The 21,191-nt window shown below is 39.4% G+C and overlaps 1 protein-coding gene across 2 annotated transcripts in view; it reads right to left on the bottom strand.

The window, feature by feature from the left end:
• The window catches only part of AREL1 (apoptosis resistant E3 ubiquitin protein ligase 1), a 1,112,453-nt gene that overhangs the window by 716,211 nt on the left and 375,051 nt on the right, over positions 1-21,191 (bottom strand). For both annotated transcript variants that reach the window (XM_044074621.1, XM_044074622.1), the window contains exon 6: positions 461-687. In XM_044074621.1, the coding sequence (XP_043930556.1) occupies positions 461-687 (227 nt within the window). The remainder of the gene's footprint in view (positions 1-460; positions 688-21,191) is intronic.

Raw genomic sequence — 21,191 nt, 5'->3', positions numbered from 1 at the left:
AGTGGTGGTTTCCCTGGTCTCCGCCAAGGAAATTGCGCCACCCATGGTGCTCCAAAGTACCAGTATTCTTCACCCCCACCCCAGGGAAATTAGGAGAGCTGTGCCTCTTCACTACACCAGTGCCTGGGCTGCTAATCGAACTCAGGTCATCAAGATTATAGTTATAGCTATGGCTATATCCCTTTGCACCACAAAGCCAGGTGTAAGATTCCCCAAAATGTCAATCTTGAAGAGACAGGCTTTTAAATACAAAGAGCAAAAACAGTCAAAAAACGGGACATACCTTTTGAAAATGCCAAGCTGTTAAGGAGTTAAGCAACTGTTGAAAGAATTGCCAAGTAATTCCATCAAATGATCAAACTAATTATTACAGGTTCGCAAGATCTATTACCTCTAACAATCTATGATATACTTCTTACAAAAAAATATCCAACCTCACTGTGTGGTTTGTTTTACTTACATGGACTCGAAAGGTCATTGTGTGCCCCACTTCATGAGGATCTTTCCAATCCCATGAAATCCTGCATGACCTAGGGTCAAGATAGTTCCCTCTAACATAATCATAAATGGTACGCTCTCCTCTACGGTCCCGGTCCTCATTCTGGAGAAAGCTGACAACACGGGCAGCGAGCTCACACAGGAATTTAATTGTGAAGAAGAATGCTACTACAGACACTGTAATTCCACCTTTCAACAAAAACAAAAGAAAAAAATAATGTTGCTAGTAGTTCAGTCAGAAATATCACATTCCAAACTCATCTAAGAATTATTCATACATTGTATGTTACAGGATTCAATGCCTATATCTGGGGATATAGCTAAGAAACTGAACTTTACAAGGCACAGACTCCCTGATAATATCATCCAAGGTTACTTGAGTCTGCAATTTGTTCAACATTGTTATGGAGTGATGCTATACAGAAAGTGCCGTTGTGTGTGAATTTTCACCAAAACAATAAATGTTCAAACATCAGAATTAGTGGTACAAGACAGGAATTAGCAAAAGGCAAATTTCAGTCTCCTGGCCTTATCTCTTTGGCTGTTAGACATCCCTCAGAGCACATGGCTGTAGTCTCAAGTCTTGAACCTGAGCATTATGGAGAGTCTAGCTATAAAACATAATGCACTACATACCATACTCTGGTCAATGTCAGTGCCCACGTAAAGGAAAACAGAGCTAGTACACCAACTAAAGCTCTTCGTGAATGTTAGAAGAAATTCAAAACTAATCTAAGGAAAAGCAGACTAAAAGAGTAAAAACAGTAACATTTTACCAAAGCACTTAAAGCACACTTCCAACTATAAAAGCTAGCAAAGGTAAAAGAAAGTACAGTTATGCGTGATACTTACCACAACAAGAAAGATCACCTTAACATTAGGCTTTATCTTTCTTCCTTCTGATCCCCCTTGGTTTAGTTGGTTTCCAAAGCTGGCCCTTTTCTCTATGAACAGTAACAAGGGTCATGTACCTGCTAACATGAAACCCTGTTGGCACATGCTCTCTTTGGTTACTTGAGACTGAAAGGCATTCAGGGGAAAATGTGTTTGTCGTACCAAAATACTCAGTGCTGAGTCAAATAATATAACATGCAAAAACAAATCAGAACACTAGCGTGTACAGCTGTATTAATACTGTGAAACATAAAATATAAAATAATTATAAAAAAAAAAATAACAAAGGGAAAGGAGATAAGAAAGTTTCACTGTTAAAATTACCTCTCTTTCATAGGTGTGTAGTAGGCTTATGGCCCAGGAGCCTTTACAAGTCTAGCCCATAGAAGTGCCCTGGCATCATGCTGCCTCACATTAGTTCCCAGTGCCTCTATCAAGTAGAGCCACTGGAGTGATCCCCGGGGTGAACTTTCTATTTCCCATCCACTCATCAAGATTTCTCTTGAAGAGGGCCAGTAAGGTGCTCTGCTTGACATGTATGGGAAGTCTATTCCACAGCATGGGCAGTCTCTGGGTTATGTCACTCCAGCATGTTCTGTTGATTGTGGTAATGAGGCTCTGGAGCATGTGGTGAGGAGGGATTGGGATTTCTTTAGATCCAGCATTTCTAACAGAGATGGGTCAGACACGGGCTTTGTAAGTCAAGCAGAGATTGCATCTTAGTAAGCGATAGGAGACAGAGAATAGCTGGAGGTTTTTCTGAGTCTGTCCATGTAGGACATGTGTTTAAGGCCTAGGATCCTCTTTGTGAGGTATTTTTGTGGCCTTTCCAGCTGCTGCAAGAGTGCCAAATGGGGCATTATACTCGAGGATTGGCCTAATGATGGAAGAGTACAGAGAGATGATGACAACCTCTTTCTTCCTGGATCCAAAACCCTTGGTAATGAGATGTGCCACATGGAAGGACTTTCTGACCACAGTGGCAATGGGGTGGTTGAAGGAGGGGTTGCTGTCAACCTGTGTCCCCAGATCTCTTGTAATGCCTTCAGTGTTCAGTGGGCTCCCATTGATGTGGTAATTAGTGGGAACTGAGTTTTTCCCAAAGGGGATGACAATGCATTTTTTGGCATTAAGCTTAAAGCCATGGTTTCGACACCAGTCATTGGTCTCAGTGAGGCCTTTCTGTAAGACGTCTACATCACTTCAGGAGTTAATAATGGCTCCCAGCTTGCAGTAGTCTGCGAACATGGTCAGCCAGTGTCCCTGCGTGTTGGTCTGGACTTTTGAAAAGTATATGCCAAACAGGAGAGGACCCAGGACTGATCCCTGTGGGACTCCACTCGTGACTGGTCGGCAGTCTGACTTGGAGTCCACTACTTTCACACTGTGGGTTCTATCTGTGAGCGAATTTGCAACCTACCTAGGGATACAGGGGTTGATGCCTAGTTTGGTGAGTTTATCAATAATTCCTGAGTGGGGAATGGTATCAAAGGCCTTGGCCAGATCAAGGTAGGCTGTATTAACTACCTTGCCCTCATCCACAGCTCTGGTGACTGACTCAAAGAAGTCAACCAGGTTGAGCAGGTACGATCTACCTTTTACCAAACCAAATTGCGTGGGATCTAGAGTTTGGAGACTCCCTATATTCTTGTTAATTAGGTCCATGATGATGCGCTCCATAGCCTTACACATCAGACTTGTCAGGCTAATGGGGCGATAATTCCCAGGGTCTGTAGTCACTCCCCTTACTGCTCATGAAAGTACCTTACAAAATTCTATCATCTTCTTCCAGATGGGTCAATGCAACAATAAACCATAATGCTTGGGTAGAATCCCAAGTGGTACTTCATTGTTTCTAGAATGGCAGTAATTACATATTCCAAAACCTATCCAGTCTCTAAACTGGGCTCTTGAAGTGTTTGGTAATACATGTTGCTTTTCCAAGATACTTTGTGCAGATGCAGTTCTGAAATGTACTGCTGATGTAGCTACTATTCTATCAGAATGTACTCTAACAACACTTGGCATAAGTTTGCTGCACTTATAACAAAAAAAATAATACAGTGACATAGTGAATTGATCACTTTCTATTTACTTTTTGTTGAAAGTAGTGCTGCTGTTTTTCTCTTGAAAGGGAATAAAAGGATTATTTGTTTTCTTGAATTAATAATCTGCCTTAGTGCGGTGGATGCTTACATATGAATATGATGCTGACTTCATTTTGACAGAAAGCTTAACAGACTGGTCAAGAAACACAGTTGAGAAACTTTGAACATGAAGAATGGCTTAGCTTTCAAAGACACCCTTTCATAAAGGAATTTAAAAGTTTTAAAAAAATCTTTTTTTCTTTTTTTAACTAACACCTGAGCAATGAAGCGCTCCACGTAGGCAGGGTATAAACTTAGGACCCATTCATAGCAAGCAGTTTGCTACAGTTTAAAAAAATGATTTTTTTTAAACTAAAACTCAAGTGCCATAGCACTCCATGCAGGCCGGAGTGGCATAAACTGTAGTACCTGCTTGCTACATTTGTAGCAAATTGTTTGCTACAGAATAAAATAAGCTATTTTTTTTAATCAAATATGTTGAAGGATGGTTGGGGTGTGGCACAGAAAAGGGACTAGAATGGCTGGTGCAGGGGGAAGGGGCATTGGAGCTTCTGGTTGGTGTACGAGTAGAAGGAGTGGTTTTATTTAATTTATTTATTTTTTGCTCTTTAATGGAATAGCTGGATGGGGTGTAGATCTAACTATAATAAGCCGGTTGCTTACAATGTTGTGAATGGCTTATTACAATAAAGTGCTTTTTTTTCCTCTTGTGAGCTGAAGAGGTAGGGTGCTGGTTGAACCAGCTATACTTCTGTTAATGTTTTCTTAAGATAAACAAGAACACAGGCAGGCATTGTAGGGACACAGACTTTGATTATGTGAATATGCTAGATTTGACTTAAAAAAGATGGGTTAAGGTAATTAAACATCGGGACTTACAAAATGGCTGCACATTAATCAACAGCTTAACTTCAGCTCTCCAAGTGTGAAAACAGAAACTGAGAAAAGGAGTGCTTCTAAATTACTGGCTAGTAGGTGCACTATCTTTCTGCCAGCAAACAAGAAATTTGGAAAAGATGAAGAGAAAACACCGTCTGGGCAGGAATCTGCAGCTGTTCAGAAAAAAGGAATTCAAGCTTCAGCTTTAGTTCAAGAAATGGTTTCCAGTAATTTAGAGAAAAAAATAAGTCACATGTACTCAGATGTGATTAAAATAAATGAAACAATGAAGGATTATATCAACTCATATAACAAAAGGCTGGAAAACTAGAGGAAGCTTTAACTAGCTATTTAGAGGAACTGATAAAACCACAAAAAGCTGAAGCTTTCAAAAACCAGAGGTTGAAATCAAGAAAAAGCTGGCCGAGTATGAGGATTCTCAAGAAGACTTGTTTCAAAAAATAAGTAGAGTTAGAAGACAGCACGTGCAAAGAAAACCTGAGATTGTCTGCTGTACCAGTGCAATGGGAAGGAACAAACTGTATTAATTTTATGAAAGCACAAATTAACAACTGGACTGTTATTCCACAGCAGAATCTATTAACTGAAAGGGCACACAGAGTATATGCCCCAAACCTGGCAACTGAAATCAGATAATACCTCTATTAATAAAGATGCAACCATACCAGCAGAAAGAGTTAATCCTGACAAAACTAAGTCAGAATGGCAACATTTAAAAAATTGGAGACAGCAGGGTGTTTGTGGAATGATTATTCATTGCAGACCAGGTAGAAGAGAACCACATTAATTACAGCAATCACAGACGTGTGAGATTCAAGCTGCTGTATCCAGCTGTCTTCAGAGTATTTCTTCCTGAAGGATCAAACGCATTTCTGATGCAGGACAGGCTAAGAAGGAAATAAAAAAGTTAATCCAACAAAAACCGAGGCAACAAGCAGGAGGGGACTCTGCTTCTCATTCTTTGGACAGTAAAGTTCAGAGAGACTCTGTTAGTGAAACGTTTTCCAATTTCTAAAGCAAAATGCTTGAGAGAGACAGAAAAAAGCACAACACTTGACAAGAATCAGGAGTACATTGGACTTGAGCCAGAGTGTGTCACTGGGAGATGGAGATGAACTGGATCAAAACCAGCAACACTAAAATAAGTGAATAAATGGGCACCATAAAGCAACAATTACATCTGGGGAAATACGGCTTTGAAAAAAAAGTGTCAGAAGAATACTTGATCTTTGTTGACTTTGTTAAACTTGAGGGTGTACTGTAAAGCAAACACCCCACTTTATATCACTAATGTCAGAATGACACTAAAACTTGAAAAAAGGAATCAAGTAAAGATTTTTTTTATTATTATTATTATTTGTACAAGACATTTCATGATATAAACTGCATGTTGTACATAGTAAAGCAGTTTGGTGTAGTTAAGGGGATTAACGGTTGCCATAAATGTTAAGGTGCTTACCTCACAGAAGCAAGGCACAGGGTTTGATTCTCACCTTTGGTCACTGTCTAGTTATTGTCAGTTCCACAGTGGTGTTCATAGTTAATACACAGAGATCAGAAGTCTATATTCCATGATTAATTTACTGAGGGCAAAATCGTTCATACTATTTACCTTGACCTGGCCAAGGCATATGACACAATAACCCATTTGGACATTGTTGACAAACTCAAGAGGTTAGATACAAACCCGTATGTCAACTGTCTGACAGACAGGACCTAGGAAGTTAGAACTGGGGAGTCCACCTCTACAAAGTGGCCAGTCACAAGTGGAGTCCCTCAGGGATCAGTCCTTGGACCACTTCTTTTTGGCATTTACTTCTCAGAAGTCGAGACCAATGTCCGTGGTCTCTGGCTGACTAAATTTGTAGATGACTGCAAATTAGGAGCTGTCCTTGAATCTCACACTAACACAAAATGTTCTCCAGGAGGGGTTGACACAGACAAATAACTGGTGTCAGAGCCATAGGCTAAAACTTAATGCCAAGAAATGTATAATACTATCCTTTGGGAAGTCATCCATCCCTGGTAACTATATTATTGACAACACACCCCTTAGAGTTGACCCAGTAGTCAGGGACTTTGGGACACACATAGCAATCTAGCCTTTGATCATCACATGTCTACAGTGGTGATGAAATCATTCTATGTTGCGCAACTTATAAACAAAAATATGGCATCTAATTCCAAGGAAGTCATTGTTCCACTATATTCGGCATTCATCAGACCTATCATCGAGTACAATGCCTCCTTTGGTATGTACCTAACCAGGCATATACAACAACTGGAATGTCCACAGAGGTTCCTCATTAAAAGAATACAGGGCATAAGTAATATGTCCTATGCAGACTGCCTCAAGGCCCTATCACTGTAGTCTGTCTCCTACAGGCTTTTGAGGGGAGATCTATACCTGGCATACAGGGCATTGTCAGACCCCACTTTAATGGACCTCCTGAATATCCACAAAACAAACAGTACCAGAATTACCCATTCTAAAGACTTAAACCTTGCCTGTGATATAAATAGGACCTGCTGGAGAGACAGGTATGTATCCCAGAGACTACCCCATCTATGCAACAGGTTTCCCATCCATGTGAAGCAGAGTTCCTCCCTAACCTAATTCAAGTGCAACTTGGACAACTGGATAGGAAACCAGAAATTCAACCCTGGTTTGGCACCTATGTCTCTAATGCAAACAGGTAACCTGTAAATTTGTTCATCTTCCAGGCCCATGCTTACACATATCAAGGGTATCAGAAATAGTCAGAGATTTGGGATGCATGACTAGGCTTATAAAGGTCCTTGTGGTCATCACCTATGAATCTATAAGGGTATTTTAAATGAAGGGGAAGTCTTTTCAGTGACTGTTGTATGCGTTAAAGACATAAAAGTAAACCAGTATTGTTTACAGTTATAAGAAATACAGACTTTATAGTATAACAAGAGAAGAAAGGCTGGACAAAAGCAAGTTTAATGTTGATATGCTCTGATCTTGGGCTGCTGAGGTGGGGATGGGGTGTGTAGAAATGAACTGATTATGCTATGTGTAGAACTGAGATGTTTTCTCTTACTTTTACAAGGGCAAATGTCTACATAAATGTCTTAGGCTTAAGGTATAAACAAGTGTTTTCTGTAAGTAAGCAGGCTTTACAGAATAAAACAAAATTAAGAAAGCCATGAAAAACACTATACATCTGCAAAGATATCAGCTTGTCTTTTTCCCATTAGCAAATGTTCAGTGGGAGTCGAGACATCTGTTGCTGAAGGCAGCTGTACCTACTGTTCTGAATGAAATTTACAAAGATTCATTGTAGAGTACTTTTCACAGAGATAAATTGTCTGCATGTGTAAGCAATTAAGCTCAAGAGTTCTGAGCACTCTGCTGAGGGAAATGCAAAATTTAAAGGTACAATGGCCAGCAGTTATAGAAAAATAAAGTTTGACATTATGGTAAGTAAATAAGAGATAGTCTCAATATTTTAATGCATTTAACAGAACTGAACTGTACAATTTAGTTCTATTTAAAGACAGCCAGTGCACTGTTTTCCTTAGGGTTAAAAGCTAATGTCTTCCTAAAGCATACAAGCTGTTTTTCACATCTGTGAGGGCAAAAGAGATAAGAACAGACAGCAAAAAATATAAGCAGGAACACAGGCTGTAGCATGCATTTTAGCATGGCTAAATTAATTTTAGGTTAGGTCATTCCTGTGGATGCAGCTGTTGATCATAGGATCCTATCAAGATGGTTAAACTTGATTTTTTGAAGATATACATAGCTTTGTGCCTGTGGTCTAAGATAATAGGGGATGGGGTGTTTTGAAAATGCAGTTAGTTTTTTTTGTTTGTTTTAAAGTATTCGTTAAAACAAAAAGTCTTAAAAAACATGACACAGGTTCAAATGAAGATGAGAACAAACAATTGTACAAAAATCTGCCTGCCAAGCATTAGTGTCTGTATACAACACAGAAGCTGAAACTACACATCCAAAAGGAGAATAACAAGTGGGAAATTATCTTTTTATCACAGTGGCTACACTATCCATATTATCTTGAAACGTAAATGGCCTTACAGGTATAGATAAAAAGGAAAGCGTACTGAATTATATTAAGAAAGTACAGTTGTATAAGTAAACTTACCATAACAGTAAATCTTCGAATGATCACTGCTGCAGTAGCCTAAGCTATATGGGTTAAATCCTGCCAAGAATACAACAGCTGGCCAGCTTCAAAAACTTCCAGGGCACTTTCCACATCCCTAAACTGTCAGGCAGCTCTAGTTAAGCTGACTAAAAGACAAGTCTGGGCTACAACACATTCAGAGCTTTCTTGACAACAGAGAGGGAGGCTGCACCCTGAAAGGACAATGGCAGGAACAAAATAAAAGTTTGCACCCTGGCATAAAAAAATACCAAAAAAACAAAGGGGATGCGGTCCCTTTCTGACAACTTAGGTCTGAACAGAGAAACCAGGCAGGGGTGTTCTCTTTCTCCTTTGTTATCTGTATTACATTAAGGACCACTGGCAAAGAAAATAAGGAACGCAAAATGTCAACGGTATAATTGGTATGGTGTTCAAGAAAAGTTAGCTTTATTTGAAGATATTATTTTGTACCTGATGGAACCAGAAAAGGACATCTAAGTGTTGTGGAACACTCTCAGACAGTTCCAAGTTTTTTTCAGGATAAAAAATTAATGAAGATAAAATAAAAGGCTATAGCTGTAAACTATGTACCCACACAAACTGGTTCAGCAATACCCGTATTTATGGGGTCATGATAAAATAAAGTATGTGACAGTATGGATTTAAAAGGATTCTAAACAAAATATTATACAAAAACTGAGAAATTGGAAGCTCTTACCTATGGACATGGATAGCAAGATGCAAGCAGTAAAAATGTGTTTAGTCCCTTTAGTTTGATACATAGGTCAGGCATAATTTTATTAACCAGAAGAGAATTGTGGATAGCAATTACTAAAGAGCTGAAGGGTTTTATCTGTGAGTGGCAGAGGGCAAGAGTCAAGTGAGATAAGATGATCCTCCCAAATGAACAAGGAGGTTTAAGATTACCTAATTTGAAAAGACATTTTAGGCTACACAGTTAAGGCACTTATATATAACACAAGCAGAAAGCCTAACTAAGTGGAAAGGGATGATGATGAAACGGGGAAATTCAAGAAATAAGGAAAGAGTGGGATTTTGGATGCAGATCTTTAAGGAGAACAACAGTTATTCAAACTATTACATTCATAAAATAGCAGAAAGTATACTAAGAACTTAGCCAACATGGGAATGAAGAAAGGAGATTCTGACGATAGGGATGACTGCAATTATGGGTACACAGAATAGACAAGAGGGGGTTGAAATTTACTGGAAGAAGCTGGCAAAGGAATCAGGGTATTGGTAACAAATAATTAGACAGAGAAAGGTGATTGAATGGGAAGCAAGACTTTTGGACTGCAGGCTAGACACTGCCTTCCCTATCAGAGACTGATAGAGTATAGAAAAAGAGAAAGGGATAGGGGAATCCTAAATGAAAGACCTGCACTCGTTGAGTTTTTAATTACATGTAGAATATAAGCTGTTGTTAAAAAAGGATAATTAGTAAGGCATATAAAATACTGCACAATAAATATAGGACTCAATCAGAGAAGGTAAGAAAGGTTTTGTAAGACAGATTAGATAATCAATTCACAATGAAACAATGGTAGGACATATGCATGGCTCCCAAGTATGCAAAAAAGTGTAAAAGATTTTTACTTGGAAGTGTCTGCATAGGTATTTTTATACCTCAAACTGACAATTTCTCCTCAAGTAGACTGCAAATCCTGGATGTATGATGGGGAAGAAAAAGGTAACTTGGAACATGTGTTTTGGGAGTGTGACGAGTTGGCAGACTTTGCAAAAATTCTCTACATAGTATTCTGTCAGAAATACTGGGTGAGCAAACAGGTGTAACTAAGGAATTTTTTTTTTTTTTTTTGAGCTGGGATACGGGATCTGAATTGCCTAGATATAGTAAGACCTTGTTAAAGGTGGAGTGCCAAGCTTGACTGCTGTTCTCATTGTCTAGATTAAGCAGGTAGGTCATGTGATCCTATTGTTTACATTCAGGTAGTTTTTAGCCTGAGGGCTCAGATTTCAGTACCTTGGGGATAGTAATTTAACACTTAAAATACTAAAAGCTTCCTTTGTCTGCTCCTTTTATTTAGAGCCTCATGCTAACAGGAAAGCTTAATGACTTCACTTTGAAACAGTGAAGTAGTGCTTATATGAGCTATTGTGCTTTGTTTTTCTCTTAGTATCTAAATGTCTTACTGTTTCACTTTGCAAGCAGACACAGATGTGGATTTTTAATATTTTCAGCAACACAGAAGACTGTTACGTTGTAAACACTGAACACCTAAGTCAACTTCCCATAGTAGGCAAGTGGAAAAGACGGATTATTGTTCCCCACTGATGAGGAATTATCCCTGCTCCTGATGCAACAAACAGTGCTTCATGGAAAAGAGTCAGAACTGCTCATTAGTAATACTACCTGTTCTGCTTAGGTACCACACAGACAGAATTTAGATGAGTTTATGAAAGGATATTTAGGTGGATTCAGTTTCATGCTTCTAAAATCTGAACTCTCACCAAGCTGTTTCAACATACATGGACACAGCACTTTTATTCTTTCCTGCTTATTTATGTAACACCCCAGACAGCATTGCAAGTCAGATGCAATCTAAAGTTCACTAATATGCCGTCACTACAAATTCACAGTGGGTGAAGGAAATGCATTCTTCCCTTCTAAGTCCATGACCAAAGTTATCTAGGTATGCTCTGTACTTGCAGAAGCTATCTTATAATCCTGAATTACATTACCAACAGACAAAATCCCAAACATAAAAGATGGAGAGTTACAAGCTGTTCAAAAATGAAATCACAAAATGCACATGAAATAATAACCTGAAAAGAAAGAACAGCGATCTAGCTAGCAGTACTCCTGAACCCCTCGTGATGTCCATGCCACCCATAGCCCTACTACTTAAATATACCCACTCTGAAATTGCACAACTTTATACCAATGGAATTGGAGAGTTTACAGCAGTAACTAATTATTTAGTTGTCCCAAAAAACATGCAGCCTTGGAGTCAATAGTCATGAAGGAGAGTGGGGGAGTGAAGCCCTCCCATGGAGGGTGTAGGTTGTCTTGTACCTCCAAGTTAATGTTCTTTAGGAATGGATTACTTGTAGTGGTCACGTATTACCTCCTTGATGTACTTTGTCTTATGAATAACTTGTTTCTCAAATTATTCTGTCAAGTCTGTTCTAGGTGTTTTGGGGAGCTGTGCACCCAAATCCCTGTAACTAAGGTTGCTCCATTTGTGGGGAATGGAGCCAAGTCAGATGACTTCACTATGCTGCTGATGCTCTGCATTGCTACAAGTAACCACTGCTGTTACTGTTTCTGTTCTCTGTATTGCTACAAGTAACCACTGCTGTTACTGTTTCTGTTCTCTGTATTGCTACAAGTAACCACTGCTGTTACGGTTTCTGTTCTCTGTATTGCTACAAGTAACCACTGCTGTTAATGTTTCTGTTCTCTGCATTGCTACAAGTAACCACTGCTGTTACTGTTTCTGTTCTCTGTATTGCTACAAGTAATCACTACTGTTATTGTTTCTGCTCTCTGTATTGCTACAAGTAACCACTGCTTTTATTGTTTCTGCTCTCTGTATTACTACAAGTAACCACTGCTGTTACTGTTTCTGCTCTCTGTATTGCTACAAGTAACCACTGCTTTTATTGTTTCTGCTCTCTGTATTACTGCAAGTAACCAGTGCTGTTACTGTTTCTGCTCTCTGTATTGCTACAAGTAACCACCGCTGTTACTGTTTCTGTTCTCTGCATTGCTACAAGTAACAACTGCCGTTACCATTTCTGTTTGATGGTTTTGCTAATTTCTGTGCATTGCTTTTTCATGCATGAATGTGAGATTTTTCTTCAGGAATACAGAGGAACTCACGATGGAGCCCAGTGTGGATTAACTGAAGACATTGCCTGTTCAAATGACTGCATGATAGTTTGTTGTTCAGCTGAGGAGCCTAATATGACTAGAATGAGGTAGTCTGCATAAGCCACATGGACTCTGGACTGTGGTAGGACCATACAAGGATACAGTCAACACATTTGGGAGCTGAGAATGTCTCAAATGATTATGTCCTAATAGACAGGTGACTGACAGCCCTGTTACGCCTGAAAAGAATGACTTAAATGCAAGGAGAATGAAAATAAGTTAGTACTTGACTTAAAACGGGCTTATTATGGGATGCAGTCCCATGTTAACATAATCAAGTACTGGTTCACTTCCATGTTAACATCAATTAAGGTGTAGAGAGATTCACCTGTACTTCTGTAGCCAATGCTAAGAACTTCAAGTGGAATGAAACACAGACAGAGCAGGCATGAAGGAGAATGGAGGAACATGGACAACTGTGTTATAGAATTCATGGTCACAGACAAAGAAAACACATTTATAAGAGAAAGCAATCCAAAATGTTAGTGAAAAAGACCTTGTGCACAAAGCAGACAGTCTGGCAATGATGGGATAGATAACACTGACACTGGAAAATACTGAATGGTTTACTCAAACTGGAGATGGATTTGGATTAAAACACTTTAACAGAAGAACAATCCCAGAGCTTATTAGGTTCATGATGATATCCCCTGAATGTAAATTATTCAATGGACAAGTCTGGAAAAACATATTGCTGAAAACTATTTTCACAAATCACAAAATAATCTTTTTTTGTAGGGGGTGGTAAAAGAAGACACAACAGTTGCAGAATGGTGCATTGAGGTGAAATGTATGATACACTGCCTAACCACAGAGTGACATGCTGATGTGTTCTGTTGTGCCCACAGGTTCTCAGTCGCTTAAATATCAAGCTCCTCTCAAACTAAAGAACAGCCCACCAAAAGCGACAGTGTACTTTGGGGATGCTATACTATTAACACATGTTCTGCAGTACAAAAGCAGATGCCAGTATTCACAGAGATAGACCATACAACTGCCCAAAGCTTGCACAGCTAATGATTTGATAATATCCTAAGAGAAATATCACTTCTAGGCACTTATCTAAGCTTAATGATACATAACCGCACAAGGCTGCAGGTAAACAAGACAGCTGAACTGTGTATCAGAGTATGTACTCTCTGCATGCAGAAGACATAGGAATGAAGGAACTTGTGTTAGGATATGTACGTCTTGGGTAACGTCATGCTACATCCGGCACCAAGTGGCTCTTAGACAATATCAGGCTGGTGACAGGCTGCATTCACTGTACACCTGTGCTATCTAGTGACATGGGCACAAATCTATTTCATTAAAAAAGGAGAAACGGGAACACAAGAGACTTAGAAAAAAGGAAAGCAGTAAGTAAAGGAACACACAGTTTGCTCTATTAAGCAGTTGACATTGGTCATGCATCTGCCCTCTGCACTTTCCACTGCCTCATCAACCACCTGCAGAACCTTTGACTAGGAAGGCTTAGGCAATGGTGCCAGACTACCTGCAGTGAGTGATGAGAACCATCCACTGGTCCCACACCTCTCACAACAGCCCCTGCTGGGGTGTGCCACAGCAGAGCTGCCCATAAAGCACACGGAACATCTGGACCTGTAGAATAAAAAGAGACAAAGCAAGCATGACATGAGTGAATATATTCTACAAAAAATCAAAATCCATTTGATTGGTCGGCATAGTTCACTAAGTCACCATAGCTGTCCACACGTTACTCCTGCCTCATGCAAAATGTAGCACAGTTCAGTTTACATTCTGCCCGTTACAAGAGAAGGGGCCACCTCAAAAGACTGTGATGTGCACAAGGTAGAAAGTCAGACTGCCAAGTACAAGACACTACACTGTGTGTGTACATACACTCTTGGTGCATACCATGCACAAGACCAGTGTGAGGTAGCTTTTACAAGACACGACACTGTGTGTGTACATACACTCTTGGTGCATACCATGCACAAGACCAGTGTGAGGTAGCTTTTACAAGACACTACACTGTGTGTGTACATACACTCTTGGTGCATACCATGCACAAGACCAGTGTGAGGTAGCTTTTACAAGACACTACACTGTGTGTGTACATACACTCTTGGTGCATACCATGCACAAGACCAGTGTGAGGTAGCTTTTACAAGACACGACACTGTGTGTGTACATACACTCTTGATGCATACCATGCACAAGACCAGTGTGAGGTAGCTTTTACAAGACACGACACTGTGTGTGTACATACACTCTTGGTGCATACCATGCACAAGACCAGTGTGAGGTAGCTTTTACAAGACACTACACTGTGTGTGTACATACACTCTTGGTGCATACCATGCACAAGACCAGTGTGAGGTAGCTTTTACAAGACACTACACTGTGTGTGTACATACACTCTTGGTGCATACCATGCACAAGACCAGTGTGAGGTAGCTTTACAAGACACTACACTGTGTGTGTACATACACTCTTGGTGCATACCATGCACAAGACCAGTGTGAGGTAGCTTTACAAGACACTACACTGTGTGTGTACATACACTCTTGGTGCATACCATGCACAAGACCAGTGTGAGGTAGCTTTTACAAGACACTACACTGTGTGTGTACATACACTCTTGGTGCATACCATGCACAAGACCAGTGTGAGGTAGCTTTTACAAGACACTACACTGTGTGTGTACATACACTCTTGGTGCATACCATGCACAAGACCAGTGTGAGGTAGCTTTTACAAGACACGACACTGTGTGTGTACATACACTCTTGGTGCATACCATGCACAAGACCAGTGTGAGGTAGCTTTTACAAGACACTACACTGTGTGTGTACATACACTCTTGGTGCATACCATGCACAAGACCAGTGTGAGGTAGCTTTTACAAGACACTACACTGTGTGTGTACATACACTCTTGGTGCATACCATGCACAAGACCAGTGTGAGGTAGCTTTTACAAGACACTACACTGTGTGTGTACATACACTCTTGGTGCATACCATGCACAAGACCAGTGTGAGGTAGCTTTTACAAGACACGACACTGTGTGTGTACATACACTCTTGGTGCATAACATGCACAAGACCAGTGTGAGGTAGCTTTTACAAGACACGACACTGTGTGTGTACATACACTCTTGGTGCATACCATGCACAAGACCAGTGTGAGGTAGCTTTTACAAGACACTACACTGTGTGTGTACATACACTCTTGGTGCATACCATGCACAAGACCAGTGTGAGGTAGCTTTACAAGACACTACACTGTGTGTGTACATACACTCTTGGTGCATACCATGCACAAGACCAGTGTGAGGTAGCTTTTACAAGACACTACACTGTGTGTGTACATACACTCTTGGTGCATATCATGCACAAGACCAGTGTGAGGTAGCTTTTACAAGACACTACACTGTGTGTGTACATACACTCTTGGTGCATACCATGCACAAGACCAGTGTGAGGTAGCTTTTACAAGACACTACACTGTGTGTGTACATACAGTCTTGGTGCATACCATGCACAAGACCAGTGTGAGGTAGCTTTTACAAGACACTACACTGTGTGTGTACATACACTCTTGGTGCATACCATGCACAAGACCAGTGTGAGGTAGCTTTTACAAGACACTACACTGTGTGTGTACATACACTCTTGGTGCATACCATGCACAAGACCAGTGTGAGGTAGCTTTTACAAGACACTACACTGTGTGTGTACATACACTCTTGGTGCATACCATACACAAGACCAGTGTGAGGTAGCTTTTACAAGACACTACACTGTGTGTGTACATACACTCTTGGTGCATACCATGCACAAGACCAGTGTGAGGTAGCTTGTAAACATATTTACATAAACTGGGCCTGGTACACAGACACAAGTGGAATATGGCAGTGGCACCATCACATGTGCTGTCCAGACAGAACATGCATCCCTACGTATATCACAGCAAGTGCCTCCACCATCACCACAGAGAGAAAAAGGAAAGTTGTGTAAAATCTTACCATAAGCACAGATGTCCTTCTCTCCCATGTTGCAGTATTCTACATGTCGGTTTACCCTTCTTCCTTTCCAGTTCGTCCGGCCAGGATTTCAAAGAAAGATTTTCAGTCCCTCTATGTGCATTGGACGTATGACGTGGCAGCAGGAATGTGGGCAATAAAAGTGACGTCTGCATGCACCATCCCTCAGAACATAGAAAGCTCCAGTCAGAGCCAGTCCTATAAGGGCATAGAAGAAGGAGGGAGGGAAGGAAAACTGCAACATGGAAGAGAAGAACATCTATGCTATGGTAAGATTTTACACAACTTTCCTATGTCTTTCTATTCCAATGTTGCAGTATTCTACATATGGGTGAGTGCCAAAGCTCACTAAGGATAGGGTGGTGGTCTAGAAGAGGATTCCAGGAATCCATATAGGATAGCCCTGGCAAACTCCACCTTGGCTCTACAGATATGGTCCAGCTTGTAGTGCTTGGTGAAGGTGTGCACAGAGGACAAAGTAGCTGCTTCAAGGATGGTGTTGGTGTCTAGTCCCTTAAAGAAGGCTCCAGAAGAGGCCATTGCTATGGTGGAGTGGGCTTGACATTGCCCTGCAAGGTCCTCCCATGATGTAGGTCAGCAGAAAGAAATGGCCCTGGAGATCCAGGCCGAAATGATCTGTTAGGTCACTCTTTCCCCAGGGCTCTGGGGTGGAAGGAAACAAACAGTTGGTCTGATTTCCTAATGGACTTGGTTTTATGTAGATAAAACCTAAGTTGTCTGTGGATGTCTAGGGAATGAAGTACTCTGTCACTATCTCCCTGCAGATTGGGAAAAAAGTTGGGCAGGTGAATGGCCTGGTTCAAGGATAGGTCATTCACTACTTTGGGCATGAAAGACGGGTTAGTCCTGAGAGTAACCATGTCAAGGTGGAAGACTAAAAAAGGTGGTGTAGCCATTAGAGCTTGTAGCTCAGACCCTCCTGGCTGAGGTCAGAGCCACCAATAAAACAGTTTTCCATGTGCAAAATTTTAGGAAGGCTTTGTCTGCTGGCTCAAAAGGGGCTAGGGTGAGTTTCTAATAAATAGTTAAGGTCCCAGGGAGGAAGGGGTGGTTTCCTGGGAGGTCTCAAGTGAAGTACCCCTTTGAGGAAGAGTTTAGCAGGAAGTCTGGATGCAAGGGGTGGACCAAGAGGTAGACAGGCAGAAACTGCAGACAAGTGTGCTTTTAAAGATGAGTAGGCCAGTCCTGTCTGCAATAGTTCACACAGGTAAGACAGGATAAGAGAGATGTCGCTTTCCAGCAGGTCCAACTGTCTTTTGTGACACCAAATAGAAAACCTTTTCCACTTTGAGAGATAAGATTTTTTTGTGTTAGGTTTCCGAGCCCCCTGCAGGACACTGAGCATGTACTCTTGTACAGGTGTCCCAATCCCATTTTCAGCAGATACCCCGGGAGAAATGCTCCATTTTACAGAATGATTAAATGGCAGTTATACAAGATTTATGTAATAAAATGGGCACACATACATAATGATACAACAGTTAATCAAAAAATAATAAATCTACATACAAAGAACAGCAACAATCTCTATCAACTATTTCTCTCCAGTATTACTACTATCTCTCTTTTACCTGGACCACCTCAATTCATCCTGTAATGACTTCACTGTTTCCTACTCAATATCTATTTTCAGCCGATTCCATTTAACTAGTCTCTTATAAGCTTGATATTAGCTAATATTTTACTGTATTCTTCATTTAACTGTCACGTTTTATTAGTTGTCATATCACTAGTCCTATGCTTACTCATTTACTATTCTATGTAACTGTCACGTTTTATTAGTTGTCATATCACTACAGTCCTATGCTTGCTCATTTACTATTCTAACTGTCACGTTTTATTAGTTGTCATATCACTACAGTCCTATGCTTGCACATTTACTATTCTATGTAACTGTCACGTTTTATTAGTTGTCATATCACTACAGTCCTATGCTTGCTCATTTACTATTCTATGTAACTGTCACGTTTTATTAGTTGTCATATCACTACAGTCCTATGCTTGCTTATTTACTATTCTAACTGTCACGTTTTATTAGTTGTCATATCACTACAGTCCTATGCTTGCTCATTTACTATTCTATGTAACTGTCACGTTTTATTAGTTGTCATATCACTACAGTCCTATGCTTGCTCATTAACTTTTCTATGTAACTGCCATGTTTTATTAGTTGTCATATCACTACAGTCCTATGCTTGCTCATTTACTATTCTATGCAACTGTCACGTTTTAATAGTTGTCATATCACTATAGTCCTATGCTTGCTCATTTACTATTCTATGTAACTGTCATGTTTTATTAGTTGTCATATCACTACAGTCCTATGCTTGCTCATTTACTATTCTATGTAACTGTCACGTTTTATTAGTTGTCATATCACTACAGTCCTATGCTTGCTCATTTACTATTCTATGTAACTGTCACGTTTTATTAGTTGTCATATCACTAGTCCTATGCTTGCTCATTTACTATTCTATGTAACTGTCACATTTTATTAGTTGTCATATCACTACAGTCCTATGCTTGCTCATTTACTTTTCTATGTAACTGTAATGTTTTATTAGTTGTCATATCACTACAGTCCTATGCTTGCTCATTTACTTTTCTATGTAGCTGTCACGTTTTATTAGTTGTCATATCACTACAGTCCTATGCTTGCTCATTTACTATTCTTTGTAACTGTAACGTTTTATTAGTTGTCATATCACTACAGTCCTATGCTTGCTCATTTACTATTCTATGTAACTGTCACGTTTTATTAGTTGTCATATCACTACAGTCCTATGCTTGCTCATTTACTATTCTATGTAACTGTCACGTTTTATTAGTTGTCATATCACTAGTCCTATGCTTGCTCATTTACTATTCTATGTAACTGTCACATTTTATTAGTTGTCATATCACTACAGTCCTATGCTTGCTCATTTACTTTTCTATGTAACTGTAATGTTTTATTAGTTGTCATATCACTACAGTCCTATGCTTGCTCATTTACTATTCTATGTAACTGTCACGTTTTATTAGTTGTCATATCACTACAGTCCTATGCTTGCTCATTTACTATTCTATGTAACTGTCACGTTTTATTAGTTGTCATATCACTACAGTCCTATGCTTGCTCATTTACTATTCTATGTAACTGTCACGTTTTATTAGTTGTCATATCACTACAGTCCTATGCTTGCTCATTTACTTTTCTATGTAACTGTCACGTTTTATTAGTTGTCATATCACTACAGTGCTATGCTTGCCATTTACTTTTCTATGTAACTGTCACGTTTTATTAGTTGTCATATCACTACAGTCCTATGCTTGCTCATTTACTATTCTATGTAATTGTAACATTTTATTAGTTGTCATATCACTACAGTCCTATGCTTGCTCATTAACTTTTCTATGTAACTGCCATGTTTTATTAGTTGTCATATCACTACAGTCCTATGCTTGCTCATTTACTATTCTATGCAACTGTCACGTTTTAATAGTTGTCATATCACTACAGTCCTATGCTTGCTCATTTACTATTCTAACTGTCACGTTTTATTAGTTGTCATATCACTACAGTCCTATGCTTGCTCATTTACTATTCTATGTAACTGTCACGTTTTATTAGTTGTCATATCACTACAATCCTATGCTTGCTCATTTACTATTCTAAGTAACTGTCACGTTTTATTAGTTGTCATATCACTACAGTCCTATGCTTGCTCATTTACTATTCTATGTAACTGTCACATTTCATTAGTTGTCATATCACTACAGTCCCATGCTTGCTCATTTACTTTTCTATGTAGCTGTCACGTTTTATTAGTTGTCATATCACTACAGTCCTATGCTTGCTCATTTACTATTCTTTGTAACTGTAACGTTTTATTAGTTGTCATATCACTACAGTCCTATGCTTGCTCATTTACTATTCTATGTAACTGTCACGTTTTATTAGTTGTCATATCACTACAGTCCTATGCTTGCTCATTTACTATTCTATGTAACTGTCACGTTTTATTAGTTGTCATATCACTAGTCCTATGCTTGCTCATTTACTATTCTATGTAACTGTCACATTTTATTAGTTGTCATATCACTACAGTCCTATGCTTGCTCATTTACTTTTCTATGTAACTGTAATGTTTTATTAGTTGTCATATCACTACAGTCCTATGCTTGCTCATTTACTATTCTATGTAACTGTCACGTTTTATTAGTTGTCATATCACTACAGTCCTATGCTTGCTCATTTACTATTCTATGTAACTGTCACGTTTTATTAGTTGTCATATCACTACAGTCCTATGCTTGCTCATTTACTATTCTATGTAACTGTCACGTTTTATTAGTTGTCATATCACTACAGTCCTATGCTTGCTCATTTACTTTTCTATGTAACTGTCACGTTTTATTAGTTGTCATATCACTACAGTGCTATGCTTGCCATTTACTTTTCTATGTAACTGTCACGTTTTATTAGTTGTCATATCACTACAGTCCTATGCTTGCTCATTTACTATTCTATGTAATTGTAACATTTTATTAGTTGTCATATCACTACAGTCCTATGCTTGCTCATTTACTATTCTATGTAACTGTCACGTTTTATTAGTTGTCATATCACTACAGTCCTATGCTTGCTCATTTACTATTCTATGTAACTGTCACGTTTTATTAGTTGTCATATCACTACAGTCCTATGCTTGCTCATTTACT

This window comes from Protopterus annectens, chromosome 6.part0 (assembly GCF_019279795.1).
Source record: "Protopterus annectens isolate FY-2018-M chromosome 6.part0, PAN1.0, whole genome shotgun sequence".
NCBI classification, from domain to species: domain Eukaryota; kingdom Metazoa; phylum Chordata; order Ceratodontiformes; family Protopteridae; genus Protopterus; species Protopterus annectens.
This window is presented reverse-complemented; position numbering and strand designations above follow the sequence as displayed.